Consider the following 15,667-nt stretch of genomic DNA (forward strand, 5'->3'; position numbering starts at 1 on the left):
AGCAGCACCATCATCACTTATCTTTTAAGCTTATTATGTTTTAATTTTATCATATTTTTTGTGATGAATTATAAACAAATAAATTAAATTGTAACGTTATAATGAAAATGACAACTAAATAATTATATAAATAAAAGTCCATATGAAAGATAACATAAATTTGTTTAGCTTAATATGCATTACCTATATTTAAATACGATATTACACATGTATAATGTGGATCACATTTATGGTGTACCAAATTATGCACTGTAACGTATTATAATTCATGTTTGATTATATATGTTTAGTCATTTTCGTTTACACATTGTTAATTTTTGAAGTTGTTAATTTTTTGTGTTCATAGTTGTTGGCTCTTTTGTATCCGAGTATGATTACGATGATGATGTTCAAGAAATGAAGAACACATTAGTTTTAGATTTGTTATTGTTTTTTTTGTTTCAAAACTAGTGTTAAGCCCCCCGCGTTGCGGCGGGGGCGTAGAACTGTTCCAAGTAGCACCAATGTCACACCATTGCCAACGATCAACAAAACAAAACCAGAAAAGCTAACAAAAGAATAAAAAACGAAAAAATAAAACATAATGAAAAGTAGAAATAAAAACGTTGAACCACACACGCGAAACGTAAGACATAGAAAACAAAAACTAAGTCGATCTAGAACCATCGTATTGTGACGGGGTTGTTAAACGGGAAAGAAATAGGCGTAAAAACGTTGAAATACACAAGAAAGTTGCTACGTGTTGACTCGCAAAATCAGACCAAAACGTAAAACGAAAAATTTGTAAAAGCTAAAAAAAATTTGTATATTCACTTCATTTTAGAAAATACCCTCATTTGCTTTTTTGCACTTTATAATAATGTTTATTTAGAAGGTTTAAAAAAAACTTAACCCTTGGCTTAAATCTCATAAAATAAAAAGGTGGGTTATAAGAAAAATATAATGTATATTTTTTTATTGTATTAGTAATTCAAGAAGATTAGGAAAAGAGAAGGTAAAAACCAAGGATAAAAACAACCCAAGGTAGCAGCTAACATGGGTTGTAAATTTGGCTTTCAGATTTGTAATTAGTGTAGCACTGTAGCAAACCCTCTTTGTCATTTGATTTGATATATATAATAACTAGGTTTTTACCCGGGATTGCTTCCCGGGCTCGGGAAACTTAGTTATATTAATTACTATTTGTTACTAATACGATCACATTACATGAACCATCTCATTCGATTCAACAACAATGTCTTCAAATCACCGGATTAGATCTTGAACCCATATTAGAGGTCAAACAAAAGCACAACAGGACCACATGAATAATATCATTTCCACTTTTACTTCAATGCACTTACATGATAGGGTCACTTGGGATTTTGTAAAAATGTTTGTTTTTGTACTTCTTTACAAAATAAGATGTTGACCAAAATTCAAACAGATATTGACCAAAAGTCAATCAGATGTTGACCAATAGTCAAACAGATGTTGAACCTAACACGGGTTTCCATTAACTATTTTTGACAACGGGCACGGAACCGGTAATATCCGTACACTTTAACTATTATTTAATGACTGCAATTATGTGCTTAAATGCCAACATTGTCTGATTTCATACTATACTTGTGAATTCATGCACGTTTTATACTACAAGAATTACTTTATGCATTAATGAACAGCGTTGCGTCAGAAATACTAGTAAACTCACCGGTAAGACACATTGTGTCAACAATTCTGCAGAAAGCAGTCAGACAATAAAATTGGAGCCTAGGTATAGGTCCAACGACAAGAATACATTAAAACCCAAGAGTACATACAAGGGTTAACATATAGACATTCCGGAAGCTAAAATACGCACTAAAAAGCACCCGAAACGCACTTTAAGTGCAGAATTTTATTAAATTCAGCTCAAATCAGCTTTTTAACCCCAAAATATCATGCATAATTTACGTTTTATTATCCAGAATGCTTCCCTAAGTGTCGGGAATTAAAAGTGTTACAAAAGGGCACATAAAGGACACTAGATGGTGCAATTTAGCACTTTAACGAACCGGTATTTAACCGAACAACCGGACATTACACGGAACATCAAAATATCACTTGAAGCATTGTTTCACTTTTTCTGAGCTAGTTACGATTCCCGAGCACACTAACATATCACATAAAGCATGTTACTTACTAAACACTAGCTTTTGCACTCAACACCCGACTAATCACCTACTATACCAAACAATTTACACTCAACCCCCCTAGTGGCCCCACCAAGATCTTTGATAATCTTCATAAATCTCTATAATTTATTACTTAGATTTGTGTAAGATTTGTTTGTACTATTTGAGACATTTAAACCAAAGGGTAATAGAGATTACTAGTTATAAGATCGAGTCCTTCATTCAACACACCACCACAACTCCTTCTTCTCCTTTCCCTACCTCTTGGCCGACCCCTCTCCCTCATACACCCACCATTTTCGTTTGAAGTTCTTGCATTCCAAGTGCATTACAAGGTGCTAGAAGGTGATTCACGAAGCTTGGTGTTCACGGATCTTGAAGGACCACTCACACTTGCCTTTACCCACTCGATTTTCATCATCTTTCTTCCCTAGCTTGAAGCTTGTGGTAAGGCTCTCTTGATCTTTGTTTACTTCCATTTTTGCTTGGATAAAAGATATGTATGTTAAAAATTACTAGAATCATTAAAAGACATATTCATGAAACTTGAACATAAGTCTTACACATAATGAAATAGTGATGAAACTATGTGTCTAGTGTATGAATGATGCTTGTTTGTTGAAATGATGATGTTGATCATCACATAAAGCTTGCTAGATTGTGATTAAACACATGATCTAGCAAGTGGAAGGATGATTATGTAACAACATGAAATAATCATCTTCTAGTAAACACATGAACTTGATAAATGGAATGATTTCTTGAAAAGTAATAAACAAAAGAAGCTAGTAAACTTATAAATCCAAGATTTATGAATGATTTTTCCAAGAAAAACAAGTGTAAAATATGGTTTTTAGAAGATCATGGTTCTTACATAAACCAATATTATTTTTGGTGGAAAAGCAAGTGTATGAACACTTGTGAAACAAGAGAGTTAATGAAACCAACATTTTTGGAAATTATGTTTACAAGTTGTAAACACTAAATCTTTTCAAGAATGGAATTTTTGATGAAATAAACACAATTTAAAGAGTAACTAAATCTACTAGAGACATTGCCAAGTTACTACAAGTTTTGAGAAAGAACAAGTTCATGTTGTCATGTAACTTACTTGATTTTAACACTTGTTAGATGAGAAATAAGTTGTTGATTGTTGATGATGTTTTAAAAGAAAATAAACACATGTTTTGAAAACATGGGAAACCTCCATTTTTAGGGGAAACTCTGTCAAAATTTCTATAAATTTTGACCCTTAGAAAAAATATAAGTTTTGAGAAACTTATTCCCTAAAAATGTATCTAAAAATATTTACCAAGGTTTCCCTAATTTTTGTGTGAACTTCAAGTAAAGAAGTGATGATTTCTTCAAGACTAAAATTTATTTTAAGTATGTGTATTTTTGAGAAAAATATATATATATATTTATTGGTCACCAAATTTTGTGCTAAGTGTGTGTAGTATGAATTATACGTGATAGTGTATTAGGACTTGAAAATACACTAAATACTCTTAAGGAGTAGAAATACAAAAATTCACATACAATATACTTAGACAAATACAAGAAAATATATTTGTGAAAATATATTACTTGATAAAATAAATAACTTGGACGAGTTATGAACATGAAGTAAGATTTAGACAAAATACATAATTTGGGTGAAAGATACAAAATACTTATATTTATTGTTGAGAAAATAATATAAGTAAGACACTTAGTTAAAAATATAAATTATTTTTTACACAAGAACAAATACATAAAAGATGGTGACTTGTACTTGTGCGATACAAGTCTAGTGACTAACGATAATAAAACACGTTTAGGTCACGAAGCTAGTTAACCAAATCCGGTGAAGTTTACGACGCAGGAACGCAAAGTTGTGAGTTCATGCTCCCCCTTTTCTTTAACTGTTTTTGGTTTTATAACTTCGGGGGTGAAATACATGTTACAATATTACAATGTTTATAAATGGTATGATACAAAAACAAGAAGTACTCTTGGTGATAACTAGTACCAAGTATGATGCATTTTGAGAAATGATACGAGAAATCGTGTCACGAATAGGGTACCATAAGCACCATTAATCGTGTACATACTTAGACCGCAGAACAAAAAGTTAGATCTAATGGGTACCAGGGCAGCCCCACTCTTGGTGATAACTAGTACCGAGTAGTGTTTTTGTGTCTCCGTTGTGAATCGACAACTAGAAAAATGCCTATGGTTTGGTTGCTCCTATGTCGTGTCACATGTTAATGGCCTTGCAACCCATTAACAATCTAATACATACAGGAAAACTTGATTTATACATGAATACTTGATTTTCACAAGAAACATACCATATTTTTCATACAAAGTATACAAACGTTCAATACAAGAACTGCATGAATTCACACCAACATTATGTTGACGTTTTTCCAAAACTTACATGTATTTCAGGTAACTAAAGGTGGATGTGCGCGCGGTCTTACTCATGCTTGTGGATGTCGTCTATGTTTATCTTTAAATAAAGTTGTAAACTTTCAAGACAATGTTTTATGCTATCTCGTGATGTAAACGCTAAGCTTATGTTTTCAAGTTATGAAATGTTTGGTATTTGAAGTTATTTTTACGAGCATGTAGTATGTTTACCTTTTGTATGCAATGAGAACCTTTCATGATCACACCTCGTGCTTCCGTTGCAGAAAGGGGTGTGACAGACTGGTATCAGAGCTGCGATTGTAGTGAACCAGGATTCCTTCTCGAGTCTAGTCTACAATCTCTAGGGTCCTTTCACGAAAACAATTTTTCAAAAAGTTTTCATTGCATAAAAACTTTCCGCGACATCCACTACCTGAAACGGTTTACGAAGAGTCTAGAAAAGACACTACGAGACTTAGGGTGCACTGGGGTAGCACTTGTCTGTGATTAAGAGTTACTTGCAATTATGTGTGATAATTGATATATACATATACTAAAAGTAGAATGTCACAAGTATACGTGACTTTACCTGGAAACAATGGCCTATCTGAAGGAAGTGATACGAGGATGAAACGAACTGTGCGGACTGTGCAAGGAGTTACGTAATTATGGATGCATACATAATTATGGAATTCAGTGCACAGAAACCACAGTAGTCTTGTCACGTATAGCTTCCCTCAGTGCAAGAAAAGGGTCAAACATGAACCCCCCTTCCCCAGCCTACTAAATGCTCTGCTAGAGTAATAATTGTTTGATGTCACTTATGTGGTATATGCTCATTGATGCGTGTGTAGTGTAATATATTTTTGATATATAATTAAGCCCTTTTTACACCTTTAGCCAAGTTTTAAATTTATAAAACACGATATTCACTAACACTAAACACACATATGGGCAAGTGCAACCATCGTGGACGTAGTATAGTGTTGGTAAGATACCGAGGACGTCCAAGGACACAAGAACTTTTAATACCGGTTTGTCCTCAACGACTAATCAAATCAAAAAGTTAAAAAAAATGTTTTTAAACTAAGAAAATAAAAACTAACTAAATGCTGAAAAATAAAAATAAAATAAAAACAGATAGACAAGATGAATCACTTGGATCCGACTCGTGTATTAGTATAACCTTTGATTATTTTCGCACTTTTGCACTTGTTTAAGAGATTATCTTAGTTATTGTAGTAGGCCCCTCTTTTGAAGGCGACGTTACCCTCAACCCAGTAGTTTGAGTCAGCAATGATACAATCCTAAAGGGTTGGATTATTGGAAGATAATGAATTAAGTTATTAATGCGAATTATGGTAGGCCCCGCTTTTGGCGGTGACGTTACCCTCGGCTAAGTAGTCTGAGTCAGCAGGGATACAGTCCTAAATAATAGTATTAATAGTAGTTAACTTATGAGGGGGTCAAAGAGTTTGGATCCCCGCCATCCAATACCTATGGGCATTGAAGGAGATCCTACTAAATTTGACCCAGGTCCCTTGCAGGACCTCTAAACGCTGAACAAGGGCAAGACCCTTACCAAACCGTTCCCTTAACCCCCGACCAGGTAGCCAACATACCTCCATATAGACCGTGCAGATATGAATGGTGAAAATCCTTTATTTTATATAGACAGTAAAATAATGCCAAGACACCACGGACAAACGATAAGGAAAGATCACCTTCAACATAAGCAACTAGTTATTAAAGTCATTAATACAAAACCAAATAAAAAGTGCAAAAGATTAAAAATAAAAAGTATTGTACTAAACACTTGTCTTCACCAAGTGATGTAAGAGACTTAGGCAAACATGGCCTTGATTGTCAAGAACTCTTACTATCAATCTTGGATCCCGAGACGACTCACACACTCTACGATGGACAATGGATGATGGTGGTGGATGATGGTGTTATGGTGGTGGTGGGTGGTGGATGAAGTGTGAGAGAGGTGGTGTGCCAAGGGATGAGTTGGAACAGAAGGCTGGGCACGGCCCCGTGTCCGCTGGACACGCCCCCGTGCCCGTCTGACACTCTCTCTCTTCATTAATTGTAATTCGCAATTACAATTAATGCGCCTGCTGTACTTTCGCCACGCCCCCGTGCTCACTGGACACGGCCCCGTGGTGGGCAATAGAAGCTTCTACAGGTTTGTCTTTTCTGCTGCTTCTTGGGCACGACCCCGTGCTGGCTGAGCACGGGGCGTGTTCAGGCTTCTGTTTTCTCTTCTTTGCTTGGGAGGATGCCGTTGAGGGTTCGGGCAGTCTACTTTTATTCCTTTTCTTGTATTTATGTTAGAATTAGCTGTCTTTTTGCTTCTTTTGTGAATTTGAGCTCATTTCATCCTGAAAATACAAAAGGAAGACAAAAACACTCTTTTTCCAACATTAGTACTTAAAAAGGGTTAGTTTTATGCCTTAATTGATGTAATTTATATGTTGCATTTTACACACATCAAATACCCCCACACTTGAACTTTTGCTTGTCCTCAAGCAAAACTCTTTAAATGTGGCTTACACTCCCAAATGGAATGGGTAGAAGAGAAGGTTTTTGGCTTGTCGTAGAGTATCGGGAATCCAAGATCTTTTTGGGTTTTATTTTTATTTATTTACAATCCTATTCGTTATGATTTATTTAGAACTTTTCATAGGATAAATTACTTATCTGGGCATAACATGCCTTTTTTTTTTAAATTTAATTTATATACAAGTTCACATACCTCACGGGAGAAATCACTCAACACTCGGCCGAAGGTGTATTTTTTTAGTGAATCACTCGAGAGCGGCATGGAACTTATGCCTTCCATAGGCTTGCCAAGCAATCAATCCTCCTCCTTTTTAACTTTATACCTTTGTAAATATCAAGAGGACTTTTTGGGTGAAGGGTTAGGCTTGGGTTAAAGGTGGGTGGTTGGGTTAGTGGTTAGTAAAAGGGCGAAAAGCGTAAAAAACGTCGGTTTTCGTAACACACTTTGTTTTTAGTGACTTTTTATTTTGAAGTATTTCTCCAAACAAGCTTTTGTTTGCATACCTTGTTTGTTTCTAACTTCATCATTTTTTTTTATTTTTTTTAGTCACATAAAAGAACGAGCTTGCGAAAAACCGAGCTTGATACTAAAATAAAGGGTGAAAAATAAAAAGGGTTTTTGGTGGGTAAAAAGGGTTTAGGGTAAAGAAACAAAAGGTTTAGGCTCAAAGGGGTTAACTAGGGGGATTTTTAGGTAGGTGGTAAAAAAAATGAAAAAATAATGGTGTAGAAAGAAAAATGGTTAGTCCTAATGCCTCCATCATTTACTTACTTGGGTTTAAGTTGGTAAGGACCGGGAATGAATCGTCGTGGCAAGTTATAGAGTTGTAAGAACCAAGCGGCTATTCACACAAGAAACGAAAAATGAGCATTTAGTCTAAAGATGTAAATTTGTATGCTCAATAAAGGCTCAAAACTCACTTTTGTGGGAATGGGTTTTTAATGTGATCAAGTATATATAATCAAATTTTAACTAGACTTGTTATGCCGTTTTATAATTTTCTTATGTTGGTTCTTGTTATCACGACGCTCTCGGTTGTAAATTTTATAAAAATATAACCTTATTAATCTTGGGATTCCTAACTTAAACTTCAGACAAGTAAAAAAAAATGAATTTTTTTTTGAAAAAATTTGGGGTGTTTAGCGGTTCCCAGGGGCGGACCCACGTTAATCCGAACGGGGTCCCCGGACCCCAATCTTTTTTAAAAAAATAGTAGAAGCGGTATAGAAAATTTTCTATGGACCCCATAAAATAATTTAGTTGGACCCCATAACAATAAGTTTGAGTTTGGTGCATTGGTAAAACCCTTTCTTTACACACAAAAGATCCCGGTTCGATTCATGCTACTTTCGTTTTTTAGTGTTTTTTTTTTAAATCTGATTTTAATATTAGGCATTCTAATCGTCTTTCAAAGCAACTAAAAGATAATCAGATCACATACAACGGCCAAAAGACGCTCTGTATTACCATCGCTATTCAAGAAACCCTCCACCTTCCTCCGGCCTCCCTCCTCCGGCCTCCCTCCTCCGGCCTCCCTCCTCCGCCTCCGGCCTCCCACCGCCGGCTCCTCCTTTTCCCCCCCTCTCCGCCGCCCTATCCGCCTCCACTGGTAACTGGTAAGAATTTTTTTTATTCTCTAACTTGAATTTTGGTTTATATCTAGTTGTTTAAGGCCTTTTTTTGCTATGAATCTTTGTTTATATCTGAATTATAGGCCAAATTGTTTAAGGAATTTTGGTATATATCTAGTTCTTTAGGGTTTGCTATGAATATTTTATACTTCTCTGTTACTGGTAAGAATTTTTTTTTAATCTCTAACTTGAATTGTGGTTTATATCTAGTTGTTTAAGGCCTTTTTTTTGCTATGAATCTTTGTTTATATCTGAATTATAGGCCAAATTGTTTAAGGAACTTTGGTACATATCTAGTTGTTTAGGGTTTGATATGAATTTTTTTACTTCTCTGTTACAAAGTTCATGTCTCAGAATTGAATTTTGTTATTTATATAGTTGCTTATCATCTTAACACTTGAATTATAGGCCAAATTATGCAAGAATCATTAAAAAGAAAGTTTCATGTCTCATCTTCTTCGAGTAATAATCGTATGAGAATTGATTTGGAAGACCTTCCATGGGATCCCGCCGAACGAAAACCAATATTGTCTTATGATGTTAACCAAAGAGATGAAATTAGACGGGCATATTTGAATAAAGGTCCATGTCAACCAAGGTCATGTTTTTCCAAAACGAGATATTGGTGGTAGAATGAGACAATTTAATCCCGATTGGTTTAAGGAATTTGGATGTTGGTTAGAATATAGTGTAAAATTGGATGCCGTATTTTGCTTGGTTTGCTACTTGTTCAAAGAAAGTGGTCAAAAAGATGCATTTGTGACCGACGGATACAATGGTTGGAATAAAAAAGATAGATTGGGTATTCATGTAGGTGGTAAGCCGAATAGTTTTCACAACAAAGCACTTCAAAAATGTGACGATTTGCGTAAACCAAAACAATCTATTAGTAGTGCCTTTCAACCTAGCCAAAAACACAAAATCGAGTATAGAATCCGATTAAGCACATCAGTTATTCTTGCTAAAGCTTTATTGAACGGTGCATTACCATTTCGCGGTCATGATGAGTCTGAGAGTTCAAGTTATAAAGGACATTTCTTGGAATTTTTAAAACTATTGGGAGAGTTGAATGAGTCCATTGGTAAGGTTATATTAGGAAATGCTCCGGGGAATAACCAAATGACGTCTCCAAAAATTCAGAAAGATATTTGTAATTGCTTTGCACAAGAAGTGTTAAAACAGATTTTTGAAGAACTAGCTGATGATGTGTTTTCTATATTAGTTGATGAGTCTCGTGATATATCTAAAAAAGAACAAATGGCCGTCGTTTTGAGATATGTTGACAAGCATGGGGTTATTAAAGAGCGATTTATCGGCCTTGTTCATGTCATGGAAACATCAGCACTATCTCTGAAATCAGGCATTGATGATTTATTTTCTCGATATAATTTAAGTTTGGCAAGGGTTAGAGGTCAAGGATACGATGGTGCTAGCAATATGGCCGGTGAGTTTAATGGTTTGAAAGCCTTAATTTTGAAAGATAACTCTTCGGCATATTATATACATTGTTTTGCCCACCAACTCCAACTGGTTGTTGTGGCCCTTGCAAACAAACATGATGACATTTGGACATTTTTTGATAAGGTGTCGACTTTGACAAATGTGGTTTGTGCATCTTGCAAACGAGTAGATATGATTCGAGAAAAGCAAAAGGAGAAAGTACAAGAAGCAATAGGTCGAGAAGAAGTTGAAACCGGGAGTGGTTTAAATCAAGAACTATCTATTGCAAGAGCCGGAGATACACGTTGGAGCTCTCATCATAAGACACTTGTGCGTTTGGTTCAGTTATATCCAACAATTATTGAAGTGCTTCAATATATTCGGAATTCCGGTTTCAATAATGTTCACCAAAGACAAGCAAATGGTATTTGGACATACATGAAGGCATATGATTTTGCATATTATTTACATTTGATGAAGCACATTTTGGGGATTACTAATTTGTTGTCTCAAGCTCTTCAAAGAAAGGACCAAGATATAGTGAATGCAATTCAAATGGTTAATGCAACGAAGCAACAACTTCAAACATATAGACTTGAAGGATTTGATTCACTTTTGAAAGATGTGGCATCTTTTTGTGAAAAAAATGAGATTGAAATTGTTGACATGGAAGATGAATACGTTAATCCAAAACAGAAAAGAAAAAAGACTAACATCACCAATCGCCATTATTATGAGGTTGAAAATTTCAACACGGTGTTAGATTTGCAATTACAAGAGCTTGACAACCGTTTTAGTGAGGTAACCACCGAATTACTTACATGTATTGGTAGTTTGAGTCCGGATGATAACTTTAGTGCATTTAATGTTCAAAAGATTTTAAGGTTGGCCGAGTTTTATCCGTTTGATTTTAGTTATGAAGAAAGAGAATCTCTTATGATTGAGTTAGGCAACTACATTATTATTATGAGAAAAGATGGAATGTTTGCTAACGTGAATGGGATATCTAATCTTGCAAAGAGGATGGTGGAAACAAAGAAACATTTGAGGTATACGTTGGTCTATCGTTTATTGAAGTTGGCATTAATTCTACCGGTTGCAACGGCAAGTGTTGAGAGGTGTTTTTCGTCAATGAAACATGTGAAGACGGATTTGCGTAATCGAATGGGTGATGATTATATGAACGACTGTTGCATTTTTTACATCGAAAGAGACCTTCTTGCCAATGTTTCGGCCGACGATGTAATGGATCGTTTTCAAAAGATGAAAACTCGTCGGGAACAACTCTAAAAGTTTGTAATGCTTTTTTTTTTGTTTCCAAAGACATAGTATGTTTATTATGTGTTTTCTAATGAGTAATGGTTATATAATTTTGTTATGGTATTATATTTTATTATGTTCCTCATTCCGACCCAACCCGACCCGACCCAAACGACGACGACCCGAAAATTTTAACTCTTGTTTGTCAAAAATTTGAACACCGAAAAAAAGTGGACCCCATTGAAAAAAAATCCTGGGTCCGCCACTGGCGGTTCCAATAGAGTTTTGTGTAAGGCTTGTTATTAGGACTTGTAAAATATCAAAGTGTTAGCTTCCCCCCACACTTAAATTACACATTGTCCTCAATGTGTCCCAAAAATAAATTTTTAGGTTGATTGGATGTGTAATGTGGTGTTAAAAAGCAAAGATTTATGTTACTGGCAGTCTGGACACGACCCCGTGGGGACCGGACACAGCCCCGTGTTCAGGTGCCAGTAACAAAAATTAAAGAAATGAGACAGAAGCCTGGACACGGGGGCGTGTCTGGTGAACACGGCCCGTGTCCAGTTACCTGAACTGGGCGTTTTTCTGCAGGTGGTTCAGCACGGGGCCGTGTTGGTTGAGCACGGCCCGTGTTGAGCCTTCTGTAATGGAGATTTGTGTCGGGTTGCTCCGTTCTTTGTGCATGGGGCCATTTTTCTCGTTCCCTTTTTCATCCATTATCACCATGAGTGTGTTTTATTTATTATAAACCATCAAACCTTAGAAACCATCATTTCATTGCAAACATAGAGAGATACTACATAAAAACTAAAGATGAAAATACATAAATATTAAACCATGGAGTTCTAGCCCTATGTCTTATTTTAATTAGCAAAATTTCCAAGAAGCTACTAATCTTGGTTAGATAAGGCTTTTTGAAACTCCTTCTTCCGGGTGTAGCCCTCCTCACATGTCGGCGAGCCACTCCTCCACCTCCCTTGGAAGGAGAAAGGAGGGCTCATTTGCATTAGTTTGAGGAGTTTCGATTTCCGCTGGAATCTCTTGTGGGTGTTCCAAGGGAGGTTCCGCTGGAAAGTCTTCCCACCCGGTAGGGTTGTTAACCCCGAGTGCCAAGTTCCAATCCTGTTGTGGAAGGACTGGTTCCATCGGGGGTGCTACAAGAATATTTAACCTCTGGTGCAAGAGGTTAATTTCTTGGAAGCTACTTTCGAGTCCCACCGTAAGATCGTTAATACGGTCAATTAGGACCTCCTCTACTGATGTCATTTCGTCGAGAGCCTCCCTTAATGCTATCACATAGTGCACAAGCGTAGCTTCAACGGAGGGTCTCCTTCTTCTCCGGCTGTTTGATGAATGAACGAATGATATTTCGCTGTTTTCACTCGACATTCTACGAAAAATAAACCAAAAAAGAGTTTATTTGATGAAACAGTATCTGGACATGGCCCCGTGCTCATTGAGCACGGCCCCGTGTTCATCTTTCTGCAGAATTTTGAAGCAAGGAAACTTGAAGTTTTAAGTTATTTTCTGAATTTATGTAGGCTTTTTGGTATTAATAACTTTAAACCAGGTTACATAACATGTTTTTACCAAGATTCCTTGAACAAAACTCATTGCTTCCTACCACAAAGTTTGAAGAATTCAAACTTTTAATGGTAGTTCTTGGAGAAAGATGAAAAGAAGGAAATGGCTAGAAGAGGAAAGGACAAGATGGGTTGTTGGAACCTTCTTTTAGACTTACCTAGGATAGTTTGAGAGAAGATTCCTTCAAATCCCTGTCCCAAGTTGGTCCAAATGTGCAGAATTCTTGGCTGCATTTATAGAAAATGACAGCATCCTGGACACGGCCCCGTGCCCATTGGACACGGCCCCGTGTGCAGGTGAAATTCTGACACAGTTTGTCCGTACTCTGATGTACTGATCAGAAGGGAATCTTTTGGTGAACACGGGGGCGTGTTGGCTGGACACGGCCCCGTGTCGAGGGATCTCTATTTTTTTATGAAGTTGTCTAGTTTGTTAAGGAGCTTATCTGTTATCGGGTGGCTCTTGATTGGTTGGAACAACCCCAAAGTGCCTAAGATACCTTAATTGTCCTATACTAAGGCGAGAACGCAAGAGGTTGTCGGTGAGGGTAATTCCTATTTTCAATCTAGGTGGACAAGTCCAACCCTTTCCCGGGCTCTCGTTAAAGAAGGTGTATGCCGAATCGCTCAGGTCTATGTATGCACCGAACGAAGTCGATGGAGAGTCCTTCACGGCACAATTGGCACAGGGACGACTATCGTCCACGTCTTTTCTAGGTATGAAGGTATTTTCGGGAGCAACGAGGTTGTTGGAATGCGGTTCCAACATTTCCTCATGGTCATCGTCTTGGGACGGATCAATAAAATCCTTCCTAAGTTCTTTTGACCAATTTAGAATTAGTTCTTCTAGTTGAAATAACTCGTCAAGGAGCATTTCCCCTAGAATATCTGGCTGGGCGCATTCGAGGGAGAGATAGTGCTTATTTTTACTTTCGCCCCTCTTAAGGTTATATGGAATCGGTGGGTCTATATAGTGGGGCCTATAATTTAGAAAATAACATTTTAATTCTTCATGTTCGCCTCCACATAATTGACACCACATACCATAAGAGTGCCGAAAGTAAAAAGAATTACTATCACTCATGTTTGTGTCAGAAATTACCAACCGCCGGGATCTAACGGTTCTGTTTTCAGTAAGAGAATCTTGGGCACGGGGGCGTGTTGAGTGGACACGGCCCCCGTGTTCAGCTTACTGTCTGACTTAAAACAGGATTGCCAGTTCCAATGATTGAGCACGGGGGCGTGTTCAGCGGGCACAGCCCTTGCTGAGCTCTGCAGAAGCTGAAAAACTAAGAAAATCCTAAAAAATAAAAAGAAAAAATAAAAATATGATTAGGCCGTTGATTCCAAACTTTCTTAAAATCCTTGTGTCCCCGGTAGCGGCGCCAAAAACTTGATGCGTGTGTAGTGTAATATATTTTTGATATATAATTAAGCCCTTTTTACACCTTTAGCCAAGTTTTAAATTTATAAAACACGATATTCACTAACACTAAACACACATATGGGCAAGTGCACCCATCGTGGACGTAGTATAGTGTTGGTAAGATACTGAGGTCGTCCAAGGACATAAGAGCTTTTAATACCGGTTTATCCTCAACGTCTAATCAAATCAAAAAGTTAAAAAAAATGTTTTTAAACTAAGAAAATAAAAACTAACTAAATGCTGAAAAATAAAAATAAAATAAAAACAGATAGACAAGATGAATCACTTGGATCCGACTCGTGTATTAGTATAACCTTTGATTATTTTCGCACTTTTGCACTTGTTTAAGAGATTATCTTAGTTATTGTAGTAGGCCCCTCTTTTGAAGGCGACGTTACCCTCAACCCAGTAGTTTGAGTCAGCAAGGATACAATCCTAAAGGGTTGGATTATTGGAAGATAATGAATTAAGTTATTAATGCAAATTATGGTAGGCCCCGCTTTTGGCGGTGACGTTACCCTCGGCTAAGTAGTCTGAGTCAGCAAGGATACATTCCTAAATAGCCGGGTTATAGTATTAATAGTAGTTAACTTATGAGGGGGTCAAAGAGTTTGGATCCCCGCCGTCCAATACCTATGGGCATTGAAGGAGATCCTACTAAATTTGACCCAGGTCCCTTGCAGGACCTCTAAACGCTGAACAAGGGCAAGACCCTTACCAAACCGTTCCCTTAACCCCCGACCAGGTAGCCAACATACCTCCATATAGACCGTGGAGATATGAATGGTGAAAATCTTTTATTTTATATAGACAGTAAAATAATGCCAAGACACCACGGACAAACGATAAGGAAAGATCACCTTCAACATAAGCAACTAGTTATTAAAGTCATTAATACAAAACCAAATAAAAAGTGCAAAAGATTAAAAATAAAAAGTATTGTACTAAACACTTGTCTTCACCAAGTGATGTAAGAGACTTAGGCAAACATGGCCTTGATTGTCAAGAACTCTTACTATCAATCTTGGATCCCGAGACGACTCACACACTCTACGATGGACAATGGATGATGGTGGTGGATGATGGTGTTATGGTGGTGGTGGGTGGTGGATGAAGTGTGAGAGAGGTGGTGTGCCAAGGGATGAGTTGGAATGAAACCAAGCACTCCTATTTATAGGCTGAACAGAAGGCTGGGTACGGCCCCGTGT

At 36.9% G+C, this 15,667-nt stretch overlaps 1 protein-coding gene across 1 annotated transcript; it reads left to right on the forward strand.

Moving 5' to 3' along the window:
- The first annotated feature begins 8,637 nt into the window (after positions 1-8,637).
- On the forward strand, positions 8,638-11,477 carry LOC110901503 (zinc finger MYM-type protein 1-like). The gene is made up of 2 exons (XM_022148328.2): positions 8,638-8,725; positions 9,156-11,477. Exon 2 carries the CDS (start codon positions 9,381-9,383, stop codon positions 11,475-11,477), a length of 2,097 nt encoding a protein of 698 aa, XP_022004020.1. The 5' UTR covers positions 8,638-8,725; positions 9,156-9,380.
- The last annotated feature ends 4,190 nt before the right edge of the window (positions 11,478-15,667 follow it).

Source organism: Helianthus annuus, chromosome 13 (assembly GCF_002127325.2).
Source record: "Helianthus annuus cultivar XRQ/B chromosome 13, HanXRQr2.0-SUNRISE, whole genome shotgun sequence".
Lineage (NCBI taxonomy): Eukaryota > Viridiplantae > Streptophyta > Magnoliopsida > Asterales > Asteraceae > Helianthus > Helianthus annuus.

Coding starts and splice junctions, on each gene's coding strand:
- LOC110901503 (XM_022148328.2), top strand. CDS start 9,381: ATGAGACAATTTAATCCCGATTGGTTTAAGGAATTTGGATGTTGGTTA.